Below are 25,609 nucleotides of genomic sequence, written 5' to 3' on the forward strand. Positions count from 1 at the left end.
TTGATGTATGAATGCTTTTAAAGGCATTTTTCTCTTGCAACCATGAGGTCTAGAAACTTGATATACAGTACGAATACTTTTAAGCATTTTCTCTTGCAGCCATGAGGTCTAGAAACTTGATATACGAATGCTTTTAAGCATTTTCTCTTGCAGCAATGAGGTCTAGAAACTTGATATATGAATGCTTTTAGGCATTTTCTCTTGCAGCCATGAGGTCTAGAAACTTGATATTTGAATGCTTTTAGGCATTTTTCTCTTGCAACCATGAGGTCTGCAAACTTGACATGCAGGGATTAATAGAAAATAAAAAGCTGTCTCATGCAGAGCCAGACATGAGGATAATGAATCTTCGATAGCCCTTTCATCTTTTGTGGGGCTCGGCTGTGTGTCTTTTATTGGCCTTGACAGTTCTGCCGAAGAAAAACAGAGATAAAGAACTATGTAGCTGGGTGAATTGTAGCAGGAAAACAGAGCAAGAAAATGAGGCTGGTTAGTATATATAAGAGGAGAGCGCAAAATACGGTCTGAAGCTCATCATCAAAAAAATGAAGATCATGGCCACTGGTCCCATCACCTCCTGGCAAATAGAAGGGGAAGAAATGGAGGCAGTGAGAGATTTTACTTTCTTGGGCTCCATGATCACTGCAGATGGTGACAGCAGCCACGAAATTAAAAGACGCCTGCTTCTTGGGTGGAAAGCAATGACAAACCTAGACAGCATCTTAAAAAGCAGAGACATCACCTTGCCAACAAAGGTCCATATAGTTAAAGCTCTGGTTTTCCCAGTAGGGATGTACGGAAGTGAGAGCTGGACCATAAAGAAGGCTGATCGCCGAAGAATGGATGCTTTTGAATTCTGGTGCTGGAGGAGACTCTGGAGAGTCCCATGGACTGCAAGAAGATCCAACCTCTTCATTCTGAAGGAAATCAGCCCTGAGGGCTCACTGGAAGGACAGATCCTGAAGCTGAGGCTCCAAGACTTTGGCCACCTCATGAGAAGAGAAGACTCCCTGGAAAAGACCCTGATGTTGGGAAAGATGGAGGGCGCAAGGAGAAGGGGACAGCAGAGGACGAGATGGTGGGACAGTGTTCTCGAAGCTACCAGCATGAGTTTGACCAAACTGCGGGAGGCAGTGGAAGACAGGAGGGCCTGACGTGCTCTGGTCCAGGGGGCCACAAAGAGGCGGACACGACTAAACGACTCAACAACAACATGGGGATTAGCAGCTAATAAAAGTTTGGGTTCTCTTTTGTTTGGGGCTTCCATCTTGTTCCACCTGGTGGCAGGTGGGAGTCCTGTCGCGACCGTCTTCAATAAAGACCAAGCCTACTAGCTGCTGTTTTGCTCTGGTATTCCTGGCTGGTGTCCTTGCTTTTTGTCCAAGGGAGCCCTCAGATTTCTCTATTAACACCTCCACCGCCTTGCCCCCCACACTTCTGGGAATCCGGGCTTGGAGGAAAAGGCATTATGAAAGACAAAACGGCTTCTCTCGGCGCGAGAAGAATCCCCGGCGGGAGGTTGCTGGCGCCCTCGGGCCGTATCTCGTAGGGGTCTGGCACCAGGGCCCGGAGTTTATCTGCTCCCTATGGGACAGGGGGAAAGAGGCAGTTGGAGACATGCCATCGCTAAATGGAACAAGGCTCTGGAGGGGGGTGGCATTGGCAGAGGGGCGAAAAGACAGAGACGCTTTGCAGGAAATATCCAGCATGTGTGCCAGAGACAGCTGTTTGCAAGGAAAGTAGAGATTAAGGGGGAATCTTTGGCTTTCAGGCCCAGCTTACTCTGCAAGCACTCAGCCCAGAAAGGTAAAAAGCAGAGACATCACCTTGCCACAGAACCGGGAGGGAAACCGACAGAATAAAAGAAAACTACCGTATTTTTCACTCTATAAGACGCACCGGACCATAAGACACACCTAGTTTTTGGAGGAGGAAAACAATAAAAAAAATATTCTGAATCTCAGAAGCCAGAACAGCAAGAGGGATCGCTGTGCAGTGAAAGCAGCAATCCCTCTTGCTGTTCTGGCTTCTGGGATAGCTGCGCAGCCTGCATTCACTCCATAAGACGCACACACATTTCCCCTTACTTTTTAGGAGGGAAAAAGTGAGTCTTATAGAGCAAAAAATACGGTTTTTCAACCACAGAGCCTAGGGCGTACCGATCCAAAGGTGGGCAGTTCGAATCCCTGCAATGACGGGGTGAGCTCCCGTTGTTCGGTCCCTGCTCCTGCCCACCTAGCAGTTCAAAAGCACGTCAAAGTGCAAGTAGATAAATAGGTACCGCTCCGGCGGGAAGGCAAACGGCATTTCCGTGCGCTGCTCTGGTTCGCCAGAAGCGGCTTAGTCCTGCTGGCCACATGACCCGGAAGCTGTACGCCGGCTCCCTCGGCCAATAAAGCGAGATGAGCGCCGCAACCCCAGAGTCGGCCACGACTGGACCTAATGGTCAGGGGTCCCTTTACCTTTTTATATCAACAACCTCAGATGTGCAGATGACACAACCTTGATGGCAGAAATTGAGGAGGAATAGAGGAACCTTTTAATGAGGGTGAAAGAGGAGAGCGCAAAATATGGTCCGAAGCTCAACATCAAAAAAACGAAGATCATGGCCACTGGTCCCATCACCTCCTGGCAAATAGAAGGGGAGGAAATGGAGGCAGTGAGAGATTTTACTTTCTTGGGCTCCATGATCACTGCAGATGGTGACAGCAGCCACGAAATTAAAAGACGCCTGCTTCTTGGGAGGAAAGCAATGACAAACCTAGACAGCATCTTAAAAAGCAGAGACATCACCTTGCCAACAAAGGTCCGTATAGTAAAAGCTCTGGTTTTCCCAGTAGTGATGTACGGAAGTGAGAGCTGGACCATAAAGAAGGCTGTTGGCCGAAGAATGGATGCTTTTGAGTTCTGGTGCTGGAGGAGACTCTTGAGAGTCCCATGGACTGCAAGAAGATCCAACCTCTCCATTCGGAAGGAAATCAGCCCTGAGTGCTTTCTTATAAAAAGCTCAACAGCTTTGATTTCATAAAAAAAGCTCCACACTCAAAGCCACTCAAAGAGATCTTCGGTGTCAGATTTGGGGGTGCCCTGCCTGGTTCCTGATCTCTGGGGTGTCTGATCAAACATCCCTGACCCAAAGTAATTTCCTAGGCAGGTTTCTGCCCTCTCAGACATGACTCTGAAAGGCACGGCACAAAAGGAAAAAGGGATGCGTAGGGAGGAGGAATGGGGACGCCGACCCAGGGCACGAGTTCTACGTGTTTTTACAAGTTTCTGGAAGTAGATGCCCAGAGTTGTCCTTCAGGGTTTCAGGCGGCCCTCGGGAGGCGGAAAGCAGCCAAACTAGGACCCTCTAAACTTCCCCAGTCCTTCCCCCCCCAGAAACCGTGTTGTTTAAAGGAGGGAGGGGGGAATACCCCACGGAGAAAAGGCAATGAGGCTTCCGGGAAAGAGCTGGGAACATGCCCCATTTTCATCAGAGCTTTAAAATGTTTCAAACGCATCGACCCCCCCCCCAACTGCAAATTAATATTTGGATAGCGGTTCCAGTAAGTCCATTAAGGAATTATGACTTATGCATTTGTTTATCGGGAGGATCTAATGTCTCGCTCATTACAGAGTTCAGTTCTCTTCCGCCCCCCCACCCTCCCAAATAATAATAATCATCACAGATTGCAAAAGAGCTGATGAAGTCATCGCTTGTTCATTTAGGACATCTGTAATTCCACGAGAGGCGCAGACACCCGTTAGTTCAACCGCAAAACAAGTTTCTTGACCACGGGTGGGAAATCTCTGGCCCCAGGATGGCCCTCAAATGCGGCCCTGTGTGCCTCTCTACCTGGAAGTCATTTTGGACTCACAGCTGTCCATGGAGGCGCAGGTCAGTTGTGTGTCCCGGGCCGCTGTCTCCCAGCTCCATCTGAGACACTCCCTGCCCGCAGACTGTCTGGCCAGAGTGGTGCATGCTCTGGTTATCTCCCGCTTGGACTACTTCCATGCGCTCTACGTGGGGCTACCTTTGAAGGTGACCCGGAAACTACAACTAATCCAGAATGCGGCAGCTAGACTGGTGACTGGGAGTGGCCGCCGAGACCATATAACACCGATCCTGAAAGACCTACACTGGCTCCCAGGACGTTTCCGAGCACAATTCAAAGTGTTGGTGCTGACCTTGAAAGCCCTAAACAGCCCACTAGACCTGAAGGAGCGTCTCCACCCCCATCGTCCAGCCCAGACACTGAGGTAAAGCTCTGAGGGTCTTCTGGCACTTCCCTCCCTGCGAGAAGTAAGGTTACAGGGAACCAGGCAGAGGGCCTTCTCAGTGGTGGCGCCCACCCTGTGGAACGCCCTCCCACCAGATGTCAAAGCGATAAACTACTATCTGACTTTTAGAAGACATCTGAAGGCAGCCCTGTTTAGGGAAGCTTTTAAAAAAAAATATTGTGTTTTTAATATTCTGTTGGGAGCTGCCCAGAGTGGCTGGGGAAACCCAGCCAGATAGGCAGGGTATAAATCATAAATTAATATTAATATGATTACAGTGGTACCTCGGGTTACAGACGCTTCAGGTTACAGACTCCGCTAACCCAGAAATAGTACCTCGGGTTAAGAACTTTGCTTCAGGATGAAAACAGAAATCGTGCGGCGGCAACGGGAGGCCCCATTAGCTAAAGTGGTGCTTCAGGTTAAGAACAGTTTCAGGTTAAGAAAGGACCTCCGGAATTAAGTACTTAACCCGAGGTACCACTGTAATAAGATTATCATTATTATCTTTACCAGGCCCTCAGAATGTGGCCATGCTCCTCATCACACCCCAAATCTTTGAGTGCCAGTCACGACTGCTCCACAGAACGGGAAAACAAACCAGAGGATTCAGAAGGCAAGAAAGGGGAATAATCCCATCTTCCATTTGACAGCTCTTAACATCTGACGTGGGTGGCACTGTGGGTTAAACCACAGAGCCTAGGGCTTGCCGATCAGAAGGTCGGCGGTTCGATTCCCCGCAATGACGGGGTGAGCTCCCATTGCTCAGTCCCTGCTCCTGCCCACCTAGCAGTTCGAAAGCACGTCAAAGTGCAAGTAGATAAATAGGTACTGCTCCAGCGGGAAGGTAAACGGCGTTTCCGTGCGCTGCTCTGGTTCGCCAGAAGCGGCTTAGTCCTGCTGGCCACTTGACCCGGAAGCTGTATGCCGGCTCCCTCGGCCAATAAAGCAAGATGAGCGCTGCAACCCCAGAGTCGGCCACGACTGGACCTAATGGTCAGGGGTCCCTTTACCTTTACCTTCTGACGGGAGCTGGGAGTCCAGATCTGCTCCTCTTGCCCTGCTCAAAATTGGCGCATCCCCATCGACAAGAGTTTGCAAAAGACGGCAAAGGACAGCTCGGACCATCTAAAAAAATTTATTGTGCCTGGACAGCGCTCTCCGGAGAGAGCCACTGGGAGAACGGTTATACGAAAGGGCGGTTTGGCACCGCTAAAGAAATGTACACAATGCCATTGCTGCCCTGCTTCAGAAAATAACAAATACACGTAATCTATGCCTGGCAAATGGATCCGTTCGGTGTCGCAGGAATCTACACAAAGAGTCGGGGGTTATTGTTGGTGTCTGCAAGGAGGATGGGGAACACCTGCCGATTTTGGGGAAAGATGGGACACCAGGTGTATCTCAGATGTTCTCCAGTCCTGTTTCCAAAAAGAAAAATTCCCTATGCAATGATGGGCGGGTGACTCTGTTCGGAAGAGGAATCCCCGTCTTCTCCGGACGGGGAAATCCCATATCGCTTTTAAGAGTGCCTCTTAAAAGCAGAGATGGAGGAAAATAGGGGGCTCTGGAATCCGGACGGTTGGGAATTGCCGGGGGCCAGAACCCCACAACATCTAGAGGGGTGTTGGCGGCCCCTAAAACCGTAATGGAAAAACGGGGGTCCCTGCCGCCCAGCAAACAGCGCAGAGGTCGGGCATCTCGGCGGTTTGCGGCGATGCGGCCGCTTTCGACGCGGGAACGAGCCCCTTCCGCTGGCCTGGGGGGGGGGCACGGAGGAAGCCCCCCGCCCTCACCGCCGGTAGCGGTAGCGCTTGAAGTGGAACCAGAGCTGAAAGATGCCGTTGGCGAACTGGCAGCGGAAGCCGTGGCGGTGGGAGTATTCCCACTCCCGGTTGACGATCTTGAAGGCGATGTCTTCGTACGGGGGTCCGGCGTGGAAGCGGAGGGTGGCGAAGTCCTTGTTGTCCGGGCAAGCCTCCAGGAAGTACTCCGGCGTGGAGCGCTTGTTGATGAGGTCCGGGTAGAAGATGTTGAATTTGTAGCCCTGGACGATCTTGGGGGGCGGGTTGTCGAAGTCGTAGTGCGTCTGGTTGTACTTGTTCCACTCGAAGCCGGTGTGGACGCGGTTGAAGAAGCGGGGCTTGCGGGGACGGTACTTGTCGGCCCACAGGTAGGCCTTGCCCGTGAGAGGCATTTCCACGCTGAACTGGGCCTCGTCCGCCCCCATGCCCTCCTTGGCGCGGCGGAAGAAGATGTCCTCTGCGCTCTCGCTGGCGTCGCCTGGGGAGGGACAGAGGGGAGAGGGTGCGTGAAAATTCGGGCGCCTAGTGTGGCAGCGGCTAGACTGTGGAACTCCCTGCCAATGGATCTTAGGCCTAACTATGGAGATATTGTTGCCCTGCTGAGAAGGAATAAAATCATCTTCAGGTGGAAGTTCCCCCAAGGACTACCTTTCAGTTTTAAAAGAAGGAAAATAAAAATAAGATCAGTAGAGGACAAAGTAAAGTTCTTCTTTAAATACGAAGAAGGTTGATGGACTATATGGAATTGGCGGAAAGGACTGGCAGAATCCGGGACCTGGGAGAAGAGTCGGTGGAAGAAGATTGGAAAAAGTTTAAAGACTATTTACAGAAATATTGTAAAACTATGAATGTTAGAAAAATGTTGGAATGAGCTTACATGGCTTTAGTAGAAATGTTATAAGGAATTAAATGTAAATAGATTAATAGAGTATTAAAGGGAAAAATAAGGTTAGAATGTATTAAGATGATTACAGGATAGAAAACAGAGGAAGATGGAAAGGAATTGCTGAAACAATTAATAGAAGGGGAATACAAAAAGGGAGGCGTGAGGAGGTCGTGGAAATAAGTGAATGAAAGATAAGATAATGAAACTGTTGGATGTGTTTGATGTATTTTAAACTGTTTTTGTATTGTATTGTTTTTTTTTCTTCTTTTTTCTTTTTCTTTTTCTTTGTAATTGTTGGAAAAGTAATAAACATTATTTAAAAAATAATAATAAAGTTAAGCATTCCATGGGGGGGAAAAAAGGAACTCCCTGCCAGTGGATGTTAAGCAGGAAAGGCAGCAGTGGGCAGGCGGCCTTGGAGTCTGGATTTTGCGAGGATTCGGGCGTCTAGTGTGGCAGCGGCTAGCCTTTGGAACTCCCTGCTAATGGATGTTAAGCAGGAAAGGGGTGGGGGCCTGAGGGGAGGGCGTGGCTTAAGGGAAGGGGTGTGGTTTGAGGAAGGGAGCGTGGCCTTGGGAGAGGGGGCGTGGGCGGAGGAGAGGGGTGTGGTTTAAGGGAGAGGGGTGTGGCCTTGAGAAAGGGGTGTGTGGCCCGCAGAGAGGGGGTGTGGTTTAAGAAACGTGGGTGTGGCCTGCGGGGAGCGGCTGTGGGCTAAGGAGGGGGTGTGGCTTGTGAAGAAGGGTGTGGTTTAAAGAAAGGGGTGTGGCCTCAAGAGAAGGGTGTGCGGCCTGCAGGGAGGGGGTGTGGTTTAAGGAAAGGTGTGGCCTTGAGAGGGGTGCGGTTTAAAGAAAGGGGGTCTCCTCGAGAAAGGGGGTGTGGCCTGCAGAGAGGGGGTGTGGTTTAAGGAAAGGGGTGTGGCCTCAAGGAAAGGGTGTGGTTTAAAGAAAGGGGTGCGGCCTCGATAAAGGGATACGTGGCCTTCACAGCGGGGCATGGTTTAAATAAAGGGGTGAGGCCTCGAGCAAAGGGTGTTAGCTGCCCAGAAGGCGTGGCTTGAGGAATGTGGGCGTGGCCTGAGAAGAGACCTGAGGCCAGGTAGGCTCTTGCTTTTAGACCACAAGATCCGCAGGGCAGTTGCCCCCCACGGCGCCAAGCCAAGCCCTTCGACGCGGCCCCAGAGCCCCCCCAGCACCCTTCCCCTCCTACCTGTGACCTGGAGCTGCTGCCGGGAGAGCAAGAGCCGCTGGCAGTCCTCATCGGCCTCCACCACGTGGGCGTCGAAGGGCAGCTCGTGGGACGTCAGAAGGCGGGGGCTGTACTTGCCGGCGTCGTAGTCGTCCAAGCTCTGCTGGATGAGGTCCTCCTCCATCAGAACCGCCTCGCCGTCTCCCTCCGCCTTGGCCTCCGATTCGGGCTCGGCGCCCCCGGGCTCAGCCGTGGAGGTGCTGGGCTGCGCCTGGGCGCTGTCCTCCGGCTCCAGCCTGCAGAAAGGGAAGAGGGAAGTTGCTGTTGGGATACTGCCAGGGAGACAAAGTCCATCTCGACTCCACGTCGTCTCCGGACGTCCATTTATCTCCCGTAGACGCGCAGTATCAGCAATTAGCGACACGAGCTCCAGAAATAGCTTGCCACATTCCAGAGCTGATGCACGCTCTATCAGCAGATAATTCACAGCGAAAGATGCACGCAGGAGAGTATTATTCACAAGTTTATTCAGAACAAAGAAAAACATGACTGCCTGCTTCAGTGTTCCGGCACAGAGAGAGAAACGAAAGCAAAAGACACAACAGAAACATCCTGTGAACAGGAAATACGCAGACTCTGTGACTCACAAAGGCTGCTACCTTTTAAGGTGGAACGGAAATATCCTAACAGTTGCCCCCCTTCCGCTCTGAGCTGTCTACCAGCTCCACCCAAGACGTAGACTGTCTGGCCAGAGTGGTGCATGCTCTGGTTATCTCCCGCTTGGGCTACTGCAATGCACTCTACGTGGGGCTGTCTTTGAAGGTGACCCAGAAACTACAACTAATCCAGAATGTGGCAGCCAGACTGGGACCACATAACACCGGTCCTGAAAGACCTGCATTGACTCCCAGGAACGTTTCCACACACAATTCAAAGTGTTGGTGGCGACATTGAAAGCCCTAAACGACCCAGTATCCCTGAAGGAGTGTCTCCACTCCCATTGTTCAGCCCGGACATCGGGGTCGCTCTCCCGAGGGTCTTCTGGCGGTTCCCTCCCTGCGAGAAGCAAGGTTACAGGGAACCAGGCAGAGGGCCTTCTTGGTGGTGGCGCCCGCCCTGTGGAACGCCCTCCCATCAGATGTCAAAGAGAAAAACAAGTACCTGACTTTCAGAAGACATCTGTGTTTTAATATTCTGTTGGGAGCTGCCCAGAGTGGCTGGGAAAAACCAGCCAGATGGGCGGGCAGGCTGGGGGTCATTTTGGACTCACAGCTGTCCATGGAAGCGCAGGTCAATTCTGTGTACAGGGAGCTGTCTCCCAGCTCCATCTGGTACGCAGGATGAGACCCTCCCTGCCCACAGACTGTCTCGCCAAAGTGGTGCATGCTCTGGTTATCTCCCGCTTGGACTACTGCCATGCGCTCTCTGTGGGGCTACCTTTGAAGGTGACCCGGAAAGTACAACTAATCCAGAACACGGCTGCCAGAGTGGGGACTGGGACCGGCCGCCGGGACCATCGAACATTGGTCCCGAAAGACCTACGTTGGTCCTGTAAAGGTAAAGGGACCCCTGACCGTTAGGTCCAGTCGTGGCCGAGGGAGCCGGCGTACAGCTTCCGGGTCATGTGGCCAGCAGGACAAAGCCGCTTCTGGCGAACCAGAGCAGTGCACGGAAACGCCATTTACCTTCCCGCTGGAGTGGTACCTATTTATCTACTTGCACTTTGACGTGCTTTGGAACTGCTAGGTTGGCAGGAGCAGGGACCGAGCAACGGGAGCTCACCCCGTCATTGCGGGGATTCGAACCACCGACCTTCTGATCGGGAAGCCCTAGCCTCTGTGGTTTAACCCACAGCGCCACCCGCGTTGATCCTGAGAGCCCCCCAAATCCAGCTCACCTGCTGCTGCTACTGCAGCCTCCTGGGGGCGAAGTCTCCTTCTTAATGATGGGGAAGAGGGGCTCGCTCTCGACTCCTTGTTCCTGCTTCAGCTTGTAGAGTTTTTGGCGGAGGACGTCCTGGTGGCGCTCCCTCAGCCTGGGAAAGGAGGAGAAAACACAGAAAAGCTCAAGATACACGTTGATCTACCCACACTTTTTATCCCTGAGAAACGTAGGAAATAACAGAGTATTTATCCGAAAGTCTTCAAACTTAAAGGTAAAGATAAAGGGACCCCAGACCATCATTATTATTATTATTATTATTATTATTATTATTACTACCCCGCCCATCTAGCTGGGCCTCCCCAGCCACTCTGGGCGGCTTCCAACAGGATATTAAAAGTAAAGGGACCCCTGACCGTTAGGTCCAGTCGTGGCCAACTCTGGGGTTGCGGCGCTCATCTCGCTTTATTGGCCGAGGGAGCCGGCGTACAGCTTCCGGGTCATGTGGCCAGCAGGACTAAGCCGCTTCTGGCAAACCAGAGCAGCGCACGGAAACGCCATTTACCTTCCCGCCGGAGCGGTACCTATTATCTACTTGCACTTTGACGTGCTTTCGAACTGCTAGGTTGGCAGGAGCAGGGACCGAGCAATGGGAGCTCAACACATCGCGGGGATTCGAACCACCGACCTTCTGATCGGCAAGCCCTAGGCTTAACCCACAGCGCCACCCGCGTCCCAATTGCTTTTTTAGGGGTTGTTTTTAAAAGCCTGGAACAGATTAATCCATTTTGCCTTACTTTCTACAGGAAAGCCTTGGTTTTGGAATGCTTGGTTTTGGAACGGATCGAGTTTGAGAACCAAGGGGCCACAGTATTTTTAAAAGGTTACGGTCAGAAATTAGGCTGCCGTTGTGGGAAAGTGGTCCAGTCAGGGCGATCCACTCACCTTGCCCGGGCCATGTAGGCTTTCAGCTGCTGCAGGAGGCTCTCCCAGTAGCCTATGTCCAGGTTGGGGCCTCCGGCCAGGATCTTACCCTCAATGCCCTGGTAAATAACCTGCAACTGGTTGTAGGTTTTGCCTTTGAAGACGGACTGCACGTCGGAGCTGACCGAAGCGTTAACCCCTTCCCGGCGCTCGCCTGCAGGACGTAGGAGGGGAGGGAAATGCCGTCAGCACAGGAGAGGGGCCCAGGAACCTCGACGCCTCCCCGGCCGAGGAGTTGGGTGCGAATCCGGATGTTGTTCCAACCCCCAAGTTGATCTGAAGAACTGTGGGCTCCCTATCCTTTCACACAGAAGCTCTTTCTCTCGATACGATAATCTTTATTGTCATTGTCCCACACAGAACGACGAAATTGAAAAATCTACATATGACATTCAAAGCCTGCTATCCTAGCCTGGTTAGCCCCCTAAAAACTATGATACCCCATTTTAAAATACAATATACTCCCATAAAGGTAAAGGGACCCCTGACCGTTAGGTCCAGTCGTGACCGACTCTAGGGTTGCGGCGCTCATCTCGCTTTCCTGGCCGAGGGAGCCGGCGTACAGCTTCCGGGTCATGTGGCCTGTAGGACTAAGCCGCTTCTGGCGAACCAGAGCACACATTTTTGTTCCGCAAGCAAGGCTGGCCCTCCGATGCTTCAGTTCACACCTACCTGGCCCTTTCCCAGACGCCTCTAATTTGCGGAGCTTAGCGATTTCATCCTCAGTGATGATGGTCATGTCTCTCCAGAAATCCACATTTTTCCCTTGTTCCAGCTCCATGTAAACCTGGAAAACAAAGGGGGGAAACAGCTGAGGCTCTGGACTCATCTCAGGCCTGGGGGGGTGCGAATGATTTTCTTGACACCTGCCCCCCACAAAGAAATTACAGTGGTGCCTCGCAAGACGAAATTAATTCGTTCTGCGAGTTTTTTCGTAGAGCGAGTTTTTTCGTCTTGCAAAGCACCACGGCGGGGAGGGGTGGGGAGAAGCAGGGCAGCTGCCGCAGCCGGTCCTTGGACTCACCCGCGCCTTGTGGACACCGTGCAACGCGGCTGCTGGAGGGCGGCGGGGCTCAGGAGCGCGACTCCAGCTGCAACGCTGGCTGCTGGCGGCAACGGCTCCTGAGGGGAGCGCGCGAGGGCGGTGGGCAGCGGCGCGAGGCAGCCGGAAGGTGGGAGGGAGCCGGAGGAGCGGGGAAGTGTGCGTGCAGTGACCGTCGCCATGACACGAGAGGCAGGGCTGTTTCGTCTAGCGAAGCAAGCCCTTAGAAAAATCCGTCTTGCGAAGCACCTCAGAAAATGAAAAACGCTTTCGTCTAGCGGGTTTTTCGTCTTCCGAGGCATTCGTCTTGAGGGGTACCACTGTACTCCCGTTTTATATCGTTTAGGGCAGGGTGGGGAATGTGAAAATCGCCACGCTGCGTGGGATCGCAGCCCTACCTGAATGTCTTCTAGCAGGTCTTCCATGTCCGAGACGGTGAGGCCGTTCAGGAAAGTGTACGGCTCGTGCATCTCCACTGCCAGGTCGTCGTCCTCCGCGCTGATGTATTTGGCCAGGAGATCGATGGGCTTGGCCCGCCCGTCTCGGATACGAATCTTGGAGCTGCGGGGGGCGAGGAGAACACGAAGGAGACGAGGTCAGGCTGAAGGATGTAGAATACTCAAGCAAAAGTTTTATTTACAACCTGGCAAACACAAAGCTTTTAATGTTTAAAGGTAAAGGTAAAGGGACCCCTGACCATTAGGTTCAGTCGTAGCTGACTCTGGGGTTGCGAAAGTGCCACCGCGTCCGTTTTAATGTTTAGGGAAGCTTTTAATAGGTTTAATAGGTTATTGTATTTTAGTGTTCTGTCGGAAGCCGCCCAGAGTGGCTGGGGAAACCCAGCCAGGTGGGTGGGGTATAAATAATAAATTATTATTATTATTATTATTATTATTGCCTGAGCTCAGAGCCCTGCAGAATGAGGCCCTCCCACACGGATCACGTTTGCAACCCAAGCATCCACTGTATTATTATTATTATTATTATATTTTATTATTATTATTAAAAGCATGTGGGTCTTCTCTTTTGCAGGCAAATTCAAACGGCAACTTCTCCTTTTGTACACATCACCTTCTATACTTAATCAGCCTTGAAAACCACTCGCAGAAACAGTTCTTAAAGCTACAATAGTCTTTTCTGTTTCTTTGAAGAAGAAGAAGAAGGAGAGGAGTTTGGATTTGATATCCCGCTTTATCTCAAAGCGGCTAACATTCTCCTTTCCCTTCCTCCCCCACAACAAACACTCTGTGAGGTGAGTGGGGCTGAGAGACTTCAGAGAAGTGTGACTGGCCCAAGGTCACCCAGCAGCTGCATGTGGAGGAGCGGAGACGCGAACCCGGTTCCCCAGATTACAAAACTACCGCTCTTAACCACTACACCACACTGGCTCTTATAAACTGAGATCTATAAGCTAATCGCCAAACGGCACCTAAAGCGCAGGGGAAGGTCGCCACAACGGAATGCCTGGGCGCTTTGTTTTTTTTAAAATTAGATTTATTATTACTAACAATAATTTCATTTCATTTTTTACTTTAAAGGGGAGTGAAACTGATGAAATACGCAGAAATGGACAGATTGACGGGGAGAATTAGGAACCAACGTGACCAGAGATTCTCCGAGGACTGGAAGAAATTTACAGAGTATATCAAAAATTTCTGTGATGAGCAAATAAGGTTCGTTGGCTTTCAAGAAGCTCTGTGAAATTACTGTTAGAAATATTGTTTAAAAAATATGATGTGATTAAGAGTATTTGAGTGCAATATAATATTGGGAAATGTGATAAAAAATAAACGGAAAGTTATCAGACAAGCTGAGGGAAGTTCTGGAAAAAAGGGTTTAAGTTAAAAATGGATGTATAATTTTGTAAAAATGTTTTTTTTAAATGGAAAATCTAATAAAAAATATTTATTAAAAAAAAGAGGTGAGTGGGGCTGAGAGACTTCAGAGAAGTGTGACTGGCCCAAGGTCACCCAGCAGCTGCAGGTGGAGGAGCGGAGATGCGAACCCGGTTCACCAGATTACGAGTCCACCACTCTTAACCAAAACACCACACTGGCTCTCAGGATGATTTGGAGTCTCCCAGCCTCTGGCATCCCTGAAACCCTCATTCTTTCCCGCTCCCCTCACATACCGCAGCTTTGCCTGCTGCAGGTGGAAGTTGTCCTCTTGCTCCTCCCACGTCTTGAAATGCTCCGCCTCCTTTTCCCGCTGAAGCATCTCCAGCTCTTGCTCGCGCATGGCCTTTTCGCGCTCCCGCTCCAAGCGCAACTGCTTCACCTGCAGAGAGAGACCCGAGAACGAGGTCGGATGATGTGTGTGTGCAATAGACAGATACCGTATTTTTCGCTCTATAAGACGCACCTAGTTTTTGGAGGAGGAAAACAAGGAAAAAAATATTCTGAATCTCAGAAGCCAGAAGAGCAAGAGGGATCGCTGCGCAGTGAAAGCAGGAATCCCTCTTGCTGTTCTGGCTTCTGGGATAGCTGCGCAGCCTGCATTCGCTCCATAAGACGCACACACATTTCCCCTTACTTTTTAGGAGGGAAAAAGTGAGTCTTATAGAGCAAAAAATAGAGTGTGGGGCTACCTTTGAAGGTGACTCAGAAACTACAACTAATCCAGAATGCGGAAGCTACACTGGTGACTGGGAGCGGCCGCCGAGACCATATAACACCGGTCTTGAAAGACCTACATTGGCTCCCAGGATGTTTCCGAGCACAATTCAAAGTGTTGGTGCTGACCTTGAAAGCCCTAAATGGCCTCGTCACAGTATACCTGAAGGCGCGTCTCCACCCCCATTGTTCAGCCCGGACACTGAGGTCCATCACCAAGGGCCTTCTGGCGGTTCCCTCACTGTGAGAAGCCAAGTTACAGGGAACCAGGCAGAGGACCTTCTTTGTGGTGGTGCCCGCCCTGTGGAACGCCCTCCCACCAGATGTCAAAGAGAACAACAACTACCAGACTTTCAGAAGACACCTGAAGGCAGCCCTCTTTAGGGAAGCTTTTAATGTTTGATGTATTACCGTATTTTAATATTTTTTTTGGAAGCTGCCCAGAGTGGCTGGGGAAGCCCAGCCAGATGGGCGGGGTATAAATAATAAATTATCATTACCAACAAGAAAACTGATCTCGGTTTAAGTACATATGTACAAAGCAAAAACGAGAGTTAACTGCCCACAGAGCACCTAAACCCAAGTTCACAGGAGAGGGGAAGATTCAGCAGGCAATCAAAATCTGAATTACCGGTCAATTCCCCAAGGGTCAAACAAACCTGCAGCTCAGATCTTCCAGACCCTAGCGGTCCTCTCCTTTTTGTGGCACCAGGGTTTCATCTCTAAGGAAAATACACTCTGTGCATGCCCAGAGAAACCCTCCCCCAGCTCACTGCTCCTTTGGGTCTTACCTTCTGAAGCTCCAGTCGGTTTTCCTCCTGGATGCGTTTGTTCCGGTCTTTTAACTCCTTCTCCTCCAAGTGGCCGATTCCCTTCTTCTCCAGAGCCTGAGATGATAAATAAAATCGAGGCAGAGAGAAAAACGTTTTAACATTCAATCAATCAATCAATTTCCTTTATTCGACTGACAGTCAGAAATAAAACATTACATAATAATTATAGTCTATAACATCATAGGGGTACATAAATAAGGTAGGGCCACAGTACTAGACCTCTCACAGATAACCCACATCAAGACATTCAATTATACGCTTCCGACACTTGAGTGCCAGGAAAAGGAATTTAGCCACTGACAAAGTTGTTTTCCCAGAAGACTTATTTAGCAGATACGCTGTCTGCTTTCCTCTTTGTTGGGAACTGAGCTGGGGTAAATATGGAGTTATAAGATACTGTCTTAAATCGTTGTAGATGGGACAGCTCAGTAAAATGTGCTCTGTGGATTCTACCTCACCCAATGCACAGTGGCATAATCTCTGGTCATATGGGACTTCTCCATATCTTCCCTTCAGAACCGCCGAGTCAAGAACATTCAGCCTAGCCGCAGTAAATAGTCTGCGGTATTCCACGTAGTGGATATCCGCCAGGTAGCGAGCTGGAGCAGCCCGATACAACTGCTCCCCCAGAAACAACCCAGGTTTCACACGGGCTATGTCCTCCTGTCTGGCAATATCCCTTAATCTTTGAGCGATCACCGCCTTTGCATGGCTATACGTCATGGACTCTATATAAAGGGAGGACAGCCCGCACTTCTGCACTTCCTCCACTATCTCCCCTTCCCATGGAGATTTAAAGTTGTCCCTCAGAATCAAGGGGGCGAAACCCACCGGTCTGAAACAGAGCTTGAGCCATAGCCATAACATTCAAAGGAGGCGTTCCTTTCCCGAGAGGAAGGCCTCTTCTTAGATCAGGAACGGGAAACCTGGACCCCTCCAGAAACTGCTGGACTCGAACTCGCAGCTGCCCAATCAGCACAGAAGGGAAGGTTTTTAGCCCCTGAAGAGCCTTTTACTCCTTGTTACTGATGGAGGACTCCCTGGTCCTGAATGGGGCAACTGTGCCCCCGAAGGACCAGGTGTGCAGCCTGGGAGTCATTTTGGACTCACAGCTGTCCATGGAGGCGCAGGTCAATTCTGTGTCCAGGGCAGCTCCGTCTGGTACGCAGGATGAGACCCTACCTGCGTGTGGACTGCCTGGCCAGAGTGGTGCATGCTCTGTTTATCTCCCACTTGGACTACTGCCATGCGCTCTACGTGGGGCTACCTTTGAAGGTGACCCGAAAACTGCAACTAATCCAGAATGCGGCAGCCAGACTGGGGACTGGGAGCGGCCGCCAAGACTATATAACACCGGTCCTGAAAGACCTACATTGGCTCCCAGTACGTTTCCGAGCACAATTCAAAGTGTTGGTGCTGACCTTTAAAGCCCTAAACGGCCTCGGTCCAGTATAGCTGAAGGAGCGTCTCCACCCCCATCGTTCTACCCGGACACTGAGGTCCATCTCTGAGGGCCTTCTGGCGGTTCCCTCACTGCGAGAGGCCAAGTTACAGGGAACCAGGCAGAGGGCCTTCTCGGTGGTGGCGCCCTCCCTGTGGAACGCCCTCCCACCAGATGTCAAAGAGAACAACAACTACCAGACTTTCAGAAGACACCTGAAGGCAGCCCTGTTCAGGGAAGCTTTTAGTGTTTGATGTATTGCAGTATTTAAACGCTCCAGAGGCTTTAGGTTGCCTTCACTGAAGCCTGGAGAGCGAGAGGGGTCAGTGCGCACCGACCCCTCTCGCTCTCTAGGCTTCCAAGGTAGCTGCCTGAAGGCGACTGAACGCACCTTGAATGGCACCTTGTTTTATAGGGGGAGAACAAGGGGAAAAAAATTCTCCCCCTCTCTGCGCAGCACCTCCTGCCGCTTCACTGAAGGGGCGCTGGGCAGAGAGGGGGAGAATTTCCCCCCCTTGTTCTCCCCCTATAAAACAAAGTGCGTCCTATAGAACGAAAAATACGTACTGGAATGAAGTTACATGGTTTTAGCAGAAGTGTTATTAAGAATTATATGAATATTAATTGTTAATGTGCTAAAGTGGAAAATTTAAAGTTAAACTGTGTTAGGATAAATTATAGAACAAAAATTGAGAAAGAGGGAAAGGATTTGTTGAGTTAGCTAATTTGAACTAGAATACAAAAACGGGAGGTGCGAGGAAGTCGAGGAAACAAGCATATGAAAGATAATGAAATGAAAATTGGATGTGTTTAAATTTTTTCTTGTTGTTTTGTGGTATTGTTTTTTCTTTTTCTTTTTGTTGTACTGTTCGTTAAATTTTCATTGTTTCTTTTTTTCTTTTTGTAACTATTAAACTTTTAATAAATATCATTTAAAGAAAAAAAAAATAGAACGAAAAATACGGTAAACCAAATCCACCGCTTCCACATTGACCTCTTGGCTACAGTGCCAACATCCCGGGCTGCCGACAGCGGTCCGAAACTCACCTTGCTCCAGATGAAGGCTCCCAGAAGGTTGTTATCCCCAAAGGGGTTGTCGGTGTTGGTGTACCCCATGTACTCTTCCCCCCAGCCCATCTTCTCGCGCTTCTTGCGCTCCTTCGCTTCCTTCTTGGCCAGCCGCCGGGCCCTTTTCTCCTCCGGAGTCTCCAGAGCCTTAACCATCTCCTTCTGTTTTTTCTTGTCCTCTTTCAGCTGCAGCCGTTCCTGGAGGCTCAGCTCCTCGCCCAGGTCCCCCCGAGAGCTCTGCGAGCGGGATGGCGAAGGCGACGTCACGGAGGACACGGAGGATCGGGACCCGGACCGCTTCCGGGTCCTCTTCCCCCTCCTCTCGCTGCTACGCCCTCGCCTCTCCGGGGACGAATCCGAGCTTGGGGAGCGGCCGCGAGATCGTCGCTTCTTGTGCCTCTTCCCATGCCGTTCCTCGCTTTTCTCTTTCTTTTTCTGCCATTTCTGACTCTCTTCCTCCGAGCTAAGGAGAGAGAGAGAAATTTTGATTTGAGAGGGGCAGAACTCCAGCCAGAGGTAGCCCCCCAAGGGTTGGAGGCAAAATGGGGCAGAGGAATGAGCGAAAACTTTTAACAATTCTACAAGAGGCTAGTTTCTACACATACCCAGTGCATTTTTTCAGTGCTAGGTTGGCAGGAGCAGGGACCGAGCAACGTCAAAGTGCAAGTAGATAAATAGGTACCGCTCCGGCGGGAAGGTCAACGGCGTTTCCGTGCGCTGCTCTGGTTCGCCAGAAGCGTCTGAGTCCTGCTGGCCACATGACCCGGAAGCTGGACGCCGGCTCCCTCGGCCAATAAAGCGAGATGAGCGCCGCAACCCCAGAGTCGGTCACGACTGGACCTAATGGTCAGGGGACCCTTTACCTTTACCTTTATGCATGCCTAACTAGTGTTTATAGTTTAACTTTGTCCCCAACTTGGGGTTTGTTTAAATGCTCAGAAGAAATCTGATTGGTTCTTACGAACATTCTGTAAAAAGTTCTTTTGTGAATAAAACGAGGGGCTAGGGGTAGAGGCAGACAGAGAGATTATTAGATGCACCCTTCCCAGAGTCTTATTGGTTCAAGCCTCTGTGTGTATTCTTATTAATCAGAGTTCAATCCTTCCTTTACTTTGGACTACTGCAAAGCGCTCTACGTGGGGCTACCTTTGAAGGTGACTCGGAAACTAAAACTAATCCAGAATGCGGCAGCCAGACTGGTGACTGGGGGCGGCCGCCGAGACCACATAACACCGGTCTTGAAAGACCTACATTGGCTCCCAGGATGTTTCCGAGCACAATTCAAAGTGTTGGTGCTGACCTTGAAAGCCCTAAATGGCCCAGTATCCCTGAAGTAGCATCTCCACCCCCATCGTTCTGCCCGGACACCTGGGTCCATCTCCTGAGGGCCTTCTGGCGGTTCCCTCCCTGCAAGAAGCGAGGTTACAGGGAACCAGGCAGAGGGCCTTATCGGTAGTGGCACCCTCCCATCAGATGTCAGAGAAATAAACAACTATATGACATTCAGAAGACATCTTGAGGCAGCCCTGTTCAGGGAAGTTTTTAGTGTGTGATATTTTAGTGTATTTTTGGTTTCTATGGAAGCCGCCCAGAGTGGCTGGGGAAAGCCAGCCAGATGGGCGGGGTACAAATAATAAATTATTATTATTATTATTACTTTGTGAACGCCTCACACCAGGCGGTTCCTACTTATGGTTCCCCTCGGAGGCAGCTGCTGGGATGCTGGACTATGATCCCCCCCCCCCTGGCCTGAACCAGCTGCAGGGCACTTTTGACATGCTCAGGAGCACTCTTGCCACCTTACTTATTTGCCCCCTGAGCCAAAGGCACGCCGAAACCTAGAAGGAGAAGCAGCTTGGGGGGCTTAAGCCCCTTCCCCACATTTTAAGCACCTCGCTATAGGGGGAAAGAATCCCCTATAGAGACCTATAGGGGAGAAAAACAACAACCGCTCTACCCCGGGAGAACTCTATGGTCCGGAGACTCTATGGTCCCCAGGGCGGCGCCCCGCCGGGCTTCCCCGCTCACCTTCCACCCCGCTCTCTCCTCCTCCTCCTCTGCCTCCTCCTCTCCCGCTCCTCGGATCTGGACCGGCTTCTCCTCCGGCGCCGTTCCCTGGACCGGGACCTGGAGCCCATGGCCACTCTAGGCCTGCCCCCACGACTCTGGGCGCTTCCGGCCTATTTGAGGGCGGGCGCAGGGACTGGGGCCCTTCTTCGGCGGCGTCGCGCGTCGGGGCTGGCCTTGGCGGCGCCTGAGCAGAGAAGCGGAATCTCCCGCCCACCTAACAATTCACGCCCACCCCACCCTTAAAAAAAACACACCACCTGACGTGTCCTTGTGGGGGCTGCTTAGGGGTCGCGTGCGGCGAGGGTGACGGGGAGAGAGATTTAATTATTGGTCAGGCACTAGAGAGGGCAGATCACTTCCTAGTCTGAAACCCAGCGTTGTTCCATGCAGGCTGACCTACCTTGCAGGGGTGTCGTTAAGTAATCTCTGCAACCTGGAATAAATGATGTTTTCTGGGCATGGCTTGACTCTGATCACTTCCCTGCTTCAAGCCAGCACTGTATAATAATTAATAATCAACAAATAATCATTTATTAATTATTAATTAATAATAATTAAATAATAAAGAGGAATTAAAGAACCTCTTAATGAGGGTGAAAGAGGAGAGCGCAAAATATGGTCTGAAGCTCAACATCAAAAAAACGAAGATCATGGCCACTGGTCCCATCACCTCCTGGCAAATAGAAGGGGAAGAAATGGAGGCAGTGAGAGATTTTACTTTCTTGGGCTCCATGATCACTGCAAATGGTGACAGCAGCCACGAAATTAAAAGACGCCTGCTTCCTGGGAGAAAAGCAATGACAAACCTAGACAGCATCTTAAAAAGCAGAGACATCACCTTGCCGCCTCTTCATGACCCCCTGGACCAGAGCACGCCAGGCACTCCTGTCTTCCACTGCCTCCCGCAGTTTGGTCAAACTCATGCTGGTAGCTTTGAGAACACTGTCCCACCATCTCGTCCTCCGTCGTCCCCTTCTCCTTGTGCCCTCCATCTTCCCCAACATCAGGGTCTTTTCCAGGGAGTCTTCTCTTCTCATGAGGTGGCCAAAGTATTGGAGCCTCAGCTTCAGGATCTGTCCTTCCAGTGAGCACTCAGGGCTGATTTCCTTCCGAATGGAGAGCTTGGATCTTCTTGCAGTCCATGGGACTCTCAAGAGTCTCCTCCAGCACCAGAATTCAAAAGCATCCATTCTTCGGCGATCAGCCTTCTTGATGGTCCAGCACTCACTTCCATACATCACTACTGGGAAAACCAGAGCTTTAACTTTACGGATCTTTGTTGGCAAGGTGATGTCTCTGCGTTCCCGCATATTCTGCCTGGATTCCTTGCCTCCCCAAAACTGGGCAGGCATGAAAATGAAAATCCGCTCTGTGCCAGCAGCTTCTGAGTTTGCAATCATAATTCCGAGCCGTCGGACAAAAGGTGGTTTGGGTTGCTATTTCTGCCGCTGACGTGCTCTCCTGAGCTGCCGATGTTTTCTTTGGAGAGCCAAGCAGAACTGCAGGAATCTTCTGGGTTCTGCGTTACTCAAAGGGCCCCTTGCACCAGGGCGAAACCGACACCGGTTGGCTGAGAACCCCCAACCTTGAGAACCTCAAATCCTGGCTCGTGCCAGGATCCCTTTGGAGCCAATATTCCCGGGTCTGGAGGCAGCCGGTCAGAGGCACCGGGGAAACTCATGGGGGCAAAAGGAGGGGCAGAAGGATTCAGAGGTAGATTGCTCCTAGACATTGTAGCAGGAACCCCCCCCCCCCCATCATTCAGTTTGTACAGACTTCACACACACTCACACTCACTCACTACATACGCTACACTTCTGTTATAAATTCACAGAAAATCAACCATACATCAGATTTGCACTGTTCCACTTTCATTCTACTCCATATCTCAAGGACTAGCTAAGGGGGGTGACCTGGTGACGGTCAGCCATAATCCCCTGAGCGAGCAGTCACGTACCCGACTACTGCACCTGGAGGGGCATGACAAGCTAGATAAGCATCCTGATGGGCTCAGACTCACCATCATCATGAACACAATGGACTGCATATGGTTGTGTATTCAGGGCAGACAGCAACAAAAGGACCATGGCCGGATTCCCCTCAGGGGGAAGGAAACTGCACCTTTTCTTTGTTATTCACAACTGGTTCATGGGAGGGGGAGAAAGGAGGAACCAGCCAGGTGACAGGACACTCAGGTTACCACCACAACTCCTCCCTCAACCCCTCCTTTCTGTAATGTATGCATGATGTTTCTGGGGGTGGGCTTGACCTAGAGGAGGGGAATTTCAAAAGTTTTTATAAGGTCTGGCACACCATTGTTCTGGGTCCCTCCTCTCTCCTGCGAGTGAGGGGAACACCCTGCTGCAACAGTACAATAAAGGCCAAGCCTACAGGCTGCTGATTTGCTCCAATTTACTCTGGTTGGTGTCTTTACTTTTTGTCCAAGGGAGCCCTCGGATTTTTCCGGCAACAACATGGAGGGGAACCGAGAATATTCTGAGCGAAGAATTGGAAGAAACAAGATTTACCAACTATCGAAGAATGGCAGATGAAGATGATGGACTATATGGAACTTGCCAAACTGACCGGGAGACACCGAGACCAGAGAGAAGAGACGGTGGAAGAAGTTTAAGGAATATTTGGAAAATACAGCATCTGAAAAAGTAGAGACATCACCTTGCCAACAAAGGTCCCTATAGTTCAAGCTCACAGCGATCTACCTGTCGTGGTGTCACTGTCAATTCCTCTCCCCCATCTACTGCTGTCCTGACTTCCACCTTTCCTCTACAGCCATGTTTTGCCGGCAGATGAAAACAGGAGGTTTCTCTCCCTCCTCGCCCCCCCCCCCCCGCCCTGCCATGAATCTGTGTGATGGATGAGTCCGTTCAAAAATTTTTCAATTTTGCTTTATTAAAGACAGGTGGGAAACCTCCAGGGCTGAGGTTTGCTGCAACATGAAGGCCAACAGACCTCCGGAGGTAGAAATAGACTCTCTCTCTCTCTCTGTCTCTCCTCTCTCTCTCACACACAGACACACGCACACACACACACACACACACACAATGTAAAGTTTATAAAATCTGGAGCAAATGGGCAGAGCAGGAATCGGGCAATGTTGGGTTTTGGGGGATACCTGTAGCCCCCGGTTTGAGGATAAATCACTCCGTTTGCGGGGGTTAACACAACACGAGAGGTTCGTAGCACGAAACGAGCGAAAAACTTTGGCACCCATTTGGAGGGGATTCGAAATTTCAGGATGAGGCCGCAACAACGCCAAGCATTCCTACAATGAACAACTTTCGCATCTCTGTATGTGGGATTGCAACGGGCAAAAGTCTCTCTAGCCAAGGTTTGCAGCTAAACGCTACTCATTCTTCATTCTGGAAAGGATTTCGATAGCCCTAAATGGCCCAGTATCCCTGAAGGAGTGTCTCCACCCCCATCATCTAGCCCAGACACTGAGGTCCAGCTCCGAGGGCCTTCTGGCAGTTCCCTCCCTGCGAGAAGCGAGGTTACAGGGCACCAGGCAGAGGGCCTTCTCGGTGGTGGCGCCCGCCCTGTGGAATGCCCTCCCACCAGATGTCAAGGAAATAAACACCTACCTGGCTTTTAGAAGACATCTGAAGGCAGCTGTCATGGTCCGGTTTACGGGTGATCAAAGTACCGGCTGAGGACGTTGGGTCCAGGGGCAAGATGGCGGGAGCAGGAACGAGAGTCCAGAAGCCAGGAGTCATGAAGCCAAGGGTCCGAGGACCAGAAAGCAAGGAGTCACAAAGTCAGGGGTCTGAGGGTCAAGAAGCAAGGAGTCACGAAGTCAGGGGTCCGAGGGTCGAGAAGCAAGGAGTCACGAAGTCAGGGGTCCGAGGGTCAAGAAGCAAGGAGTCACGAAGTCAGGGGTCTGAGGGTCGAGAAGCAAGGAGTCACAAAGTCAGGGGTCTGAGGGTCGAGAAGCAAGGAGTCACGAAGTCAGGGGTCCGAGGATCAAAGAGCAAGGAGTCACAAAGTCAGGGGTCCGAGGGTCGAGGAGCAAGGCGTCAAGGAGCCAAACACAGCAAGGCAGGGAACGTGTTGCTGTGGCAAAGAGCCGAAGGGAAATGCTGACCTTATATCCCTTCCCGGCTCTTGCCACCAGGTGCTGTGAGTTACCAATTGGCCTCACCTGTGCGGCCACACCTTGCCTCTTCAGAACAAACTTAGGAAGGCCCCAGTCCTGCGAAGCCCTACTGGTCCCAGGCCCTGGCTCCTGCATGCACTCTTGACAGCAGCCCTGGGTAGGGATGTTTTTAACGTTTGAGGTTTTATCATGTTTTTAATATTCTGTTGGGACGCAGGTGGTGCTGTGGGTTAAACCACGGAGCCTCTTGGGCTTGCCGATCAGAAGGTCGGCGGTTCGAATCCCCGTGACGGAATGAGCTCCCGTTGCTCGGTCCCTGCTCCTGCCAACCTAGCAGTTCGAAAGCACGTCAAAGTGCAAGTAGATAAATAGGTACCACTCCGGTGGGAAGGTAAACGGCGTTTCCATGCACTGCTCTGGTTCGCCAGAAGCGGGTTAGTTCTGCTGGCCACATGACCCGGAAGCTGTACGCTGGCTCCGTCGCCCAGTAAAGTGAGATGAGCGCCGCAACCCCAGAGTCGGCCACGACTGGACCTAATGGTCAGGGGTCCCTTTATCTTTACTGGCTCACTGGGAAAACTTCACAAATTCATATACACATAAGAAAATAATAATAATAAAAAATCCTTCCAGTAGCACCTTAGAGACCAACTACCGTATTTTTCGCTCTATAAGACGCACTTGACCATAAGACGCACCTAGTTTTTGGAGGAGGAAAACAAGAAAAAAAATATTCTGAATCTCAGAAGCCAGAACAGCAAGAGGGATCACTGCGCAGTGAAAGCAGCAATCCCCCTTGCTGTTCTGGCTTCTGGGATAGCTGCGCAGCCTGCATTCGCTCCATAAGACGCACACACATTTCCCCTTACTTTTTAGCAGGGAAAAAGGGAGTCTTATAGGGCAAAAAATACGGTAAGTTTGTTATTGGTATGAGCTTTTGTGTGCATGCACATAGTTGATTGACTATTGCACACCAACACAGCTACCTACCTGTAACTAGAACTTTTTTTCTTTAATTTATTTGGGAGCCCCCCTGAGAGTGGGGCCCTAAGCTATAGCTTGGTTAGCTTTTGCGTAAATCCGGCACTGGACATAACTGCAAAAGTCACTATTACAATTAATTAGAAAAAAAATATGCTTTGCTGCCCTTAAAAAGAAGATGGAATTTGAGCAATTTTCTTTCAAGCCCCATTCTTCGACATCTGGAGTGCTTCTGAAAACAAAACGCCCCCGTCCGAAAGGCTTGGCTTGTCATCCGCAAGCTCTTCAAGACGCGTCATTATTCATATTTATTATACAAATATTGGGATGATTTAAGAGGCCGCGGGATCTTGAAAACAACTTGCTGCTAGTTTTGCCCCGTGCCAGACTTGCGGTTGGGAACGATCTGCCCCCAGAGAGGGTTACGGAGCCGGCGGTCTGATT

At 50.8% G+C, this 25,609-nt stretch overlaps 1 protein-coding gene across 1 annotated transcript; it reads right to left on the reverse strand.

Moving 5' to 3' along the window:
- Positions 1-5,385: 5,385 nt before the first annotated feature.
- CACTIN (cactin, spliceosome C complex subunit) lies at positions 5,386-20,287 on the reverse strand. The gene is made up of 10 exons (XM_083421510.1): positions 20,029-20,287; positions 17,980-18,463; positions 15,450-15,545; positions 14,178-14,323; positions 12,445-12,607; positions 11,677-11,791; positions 10,966-11,158; positions 10,037-10,174; positions 8,161-8,435; positions 5,386-6,546 (listed from the first exon to the last, which is right to left on the reverse strand). Exons 1-10 carry the CDS (start codon positions 20,136-20,138, stop codon positions 6,056-6,058), a joined length of 2,211 nt encoding a protein of 736 aa, XP_083277636.1. The 5' UTR covers positions 20,139-20,287; the 3' UTR covers positions 5,386-6,055.
- Between the last annotated feature and the right edge of the window lie 5,322 nt (positions 20,288-25,609).

The sequence above is a fragment of the Podarcis tiliguerta genome, assembly GCF_965153285.1.
Source record: "Podarcis tiliguerta genome assembly, chromosome: 18".
Classification (NCBI taxonomy): Eukaryota; Metazoa; Chordata; class Lepidosauria; order Squamata; family Lacertidae; genus Podarcis; species Podarcis tiliguerta.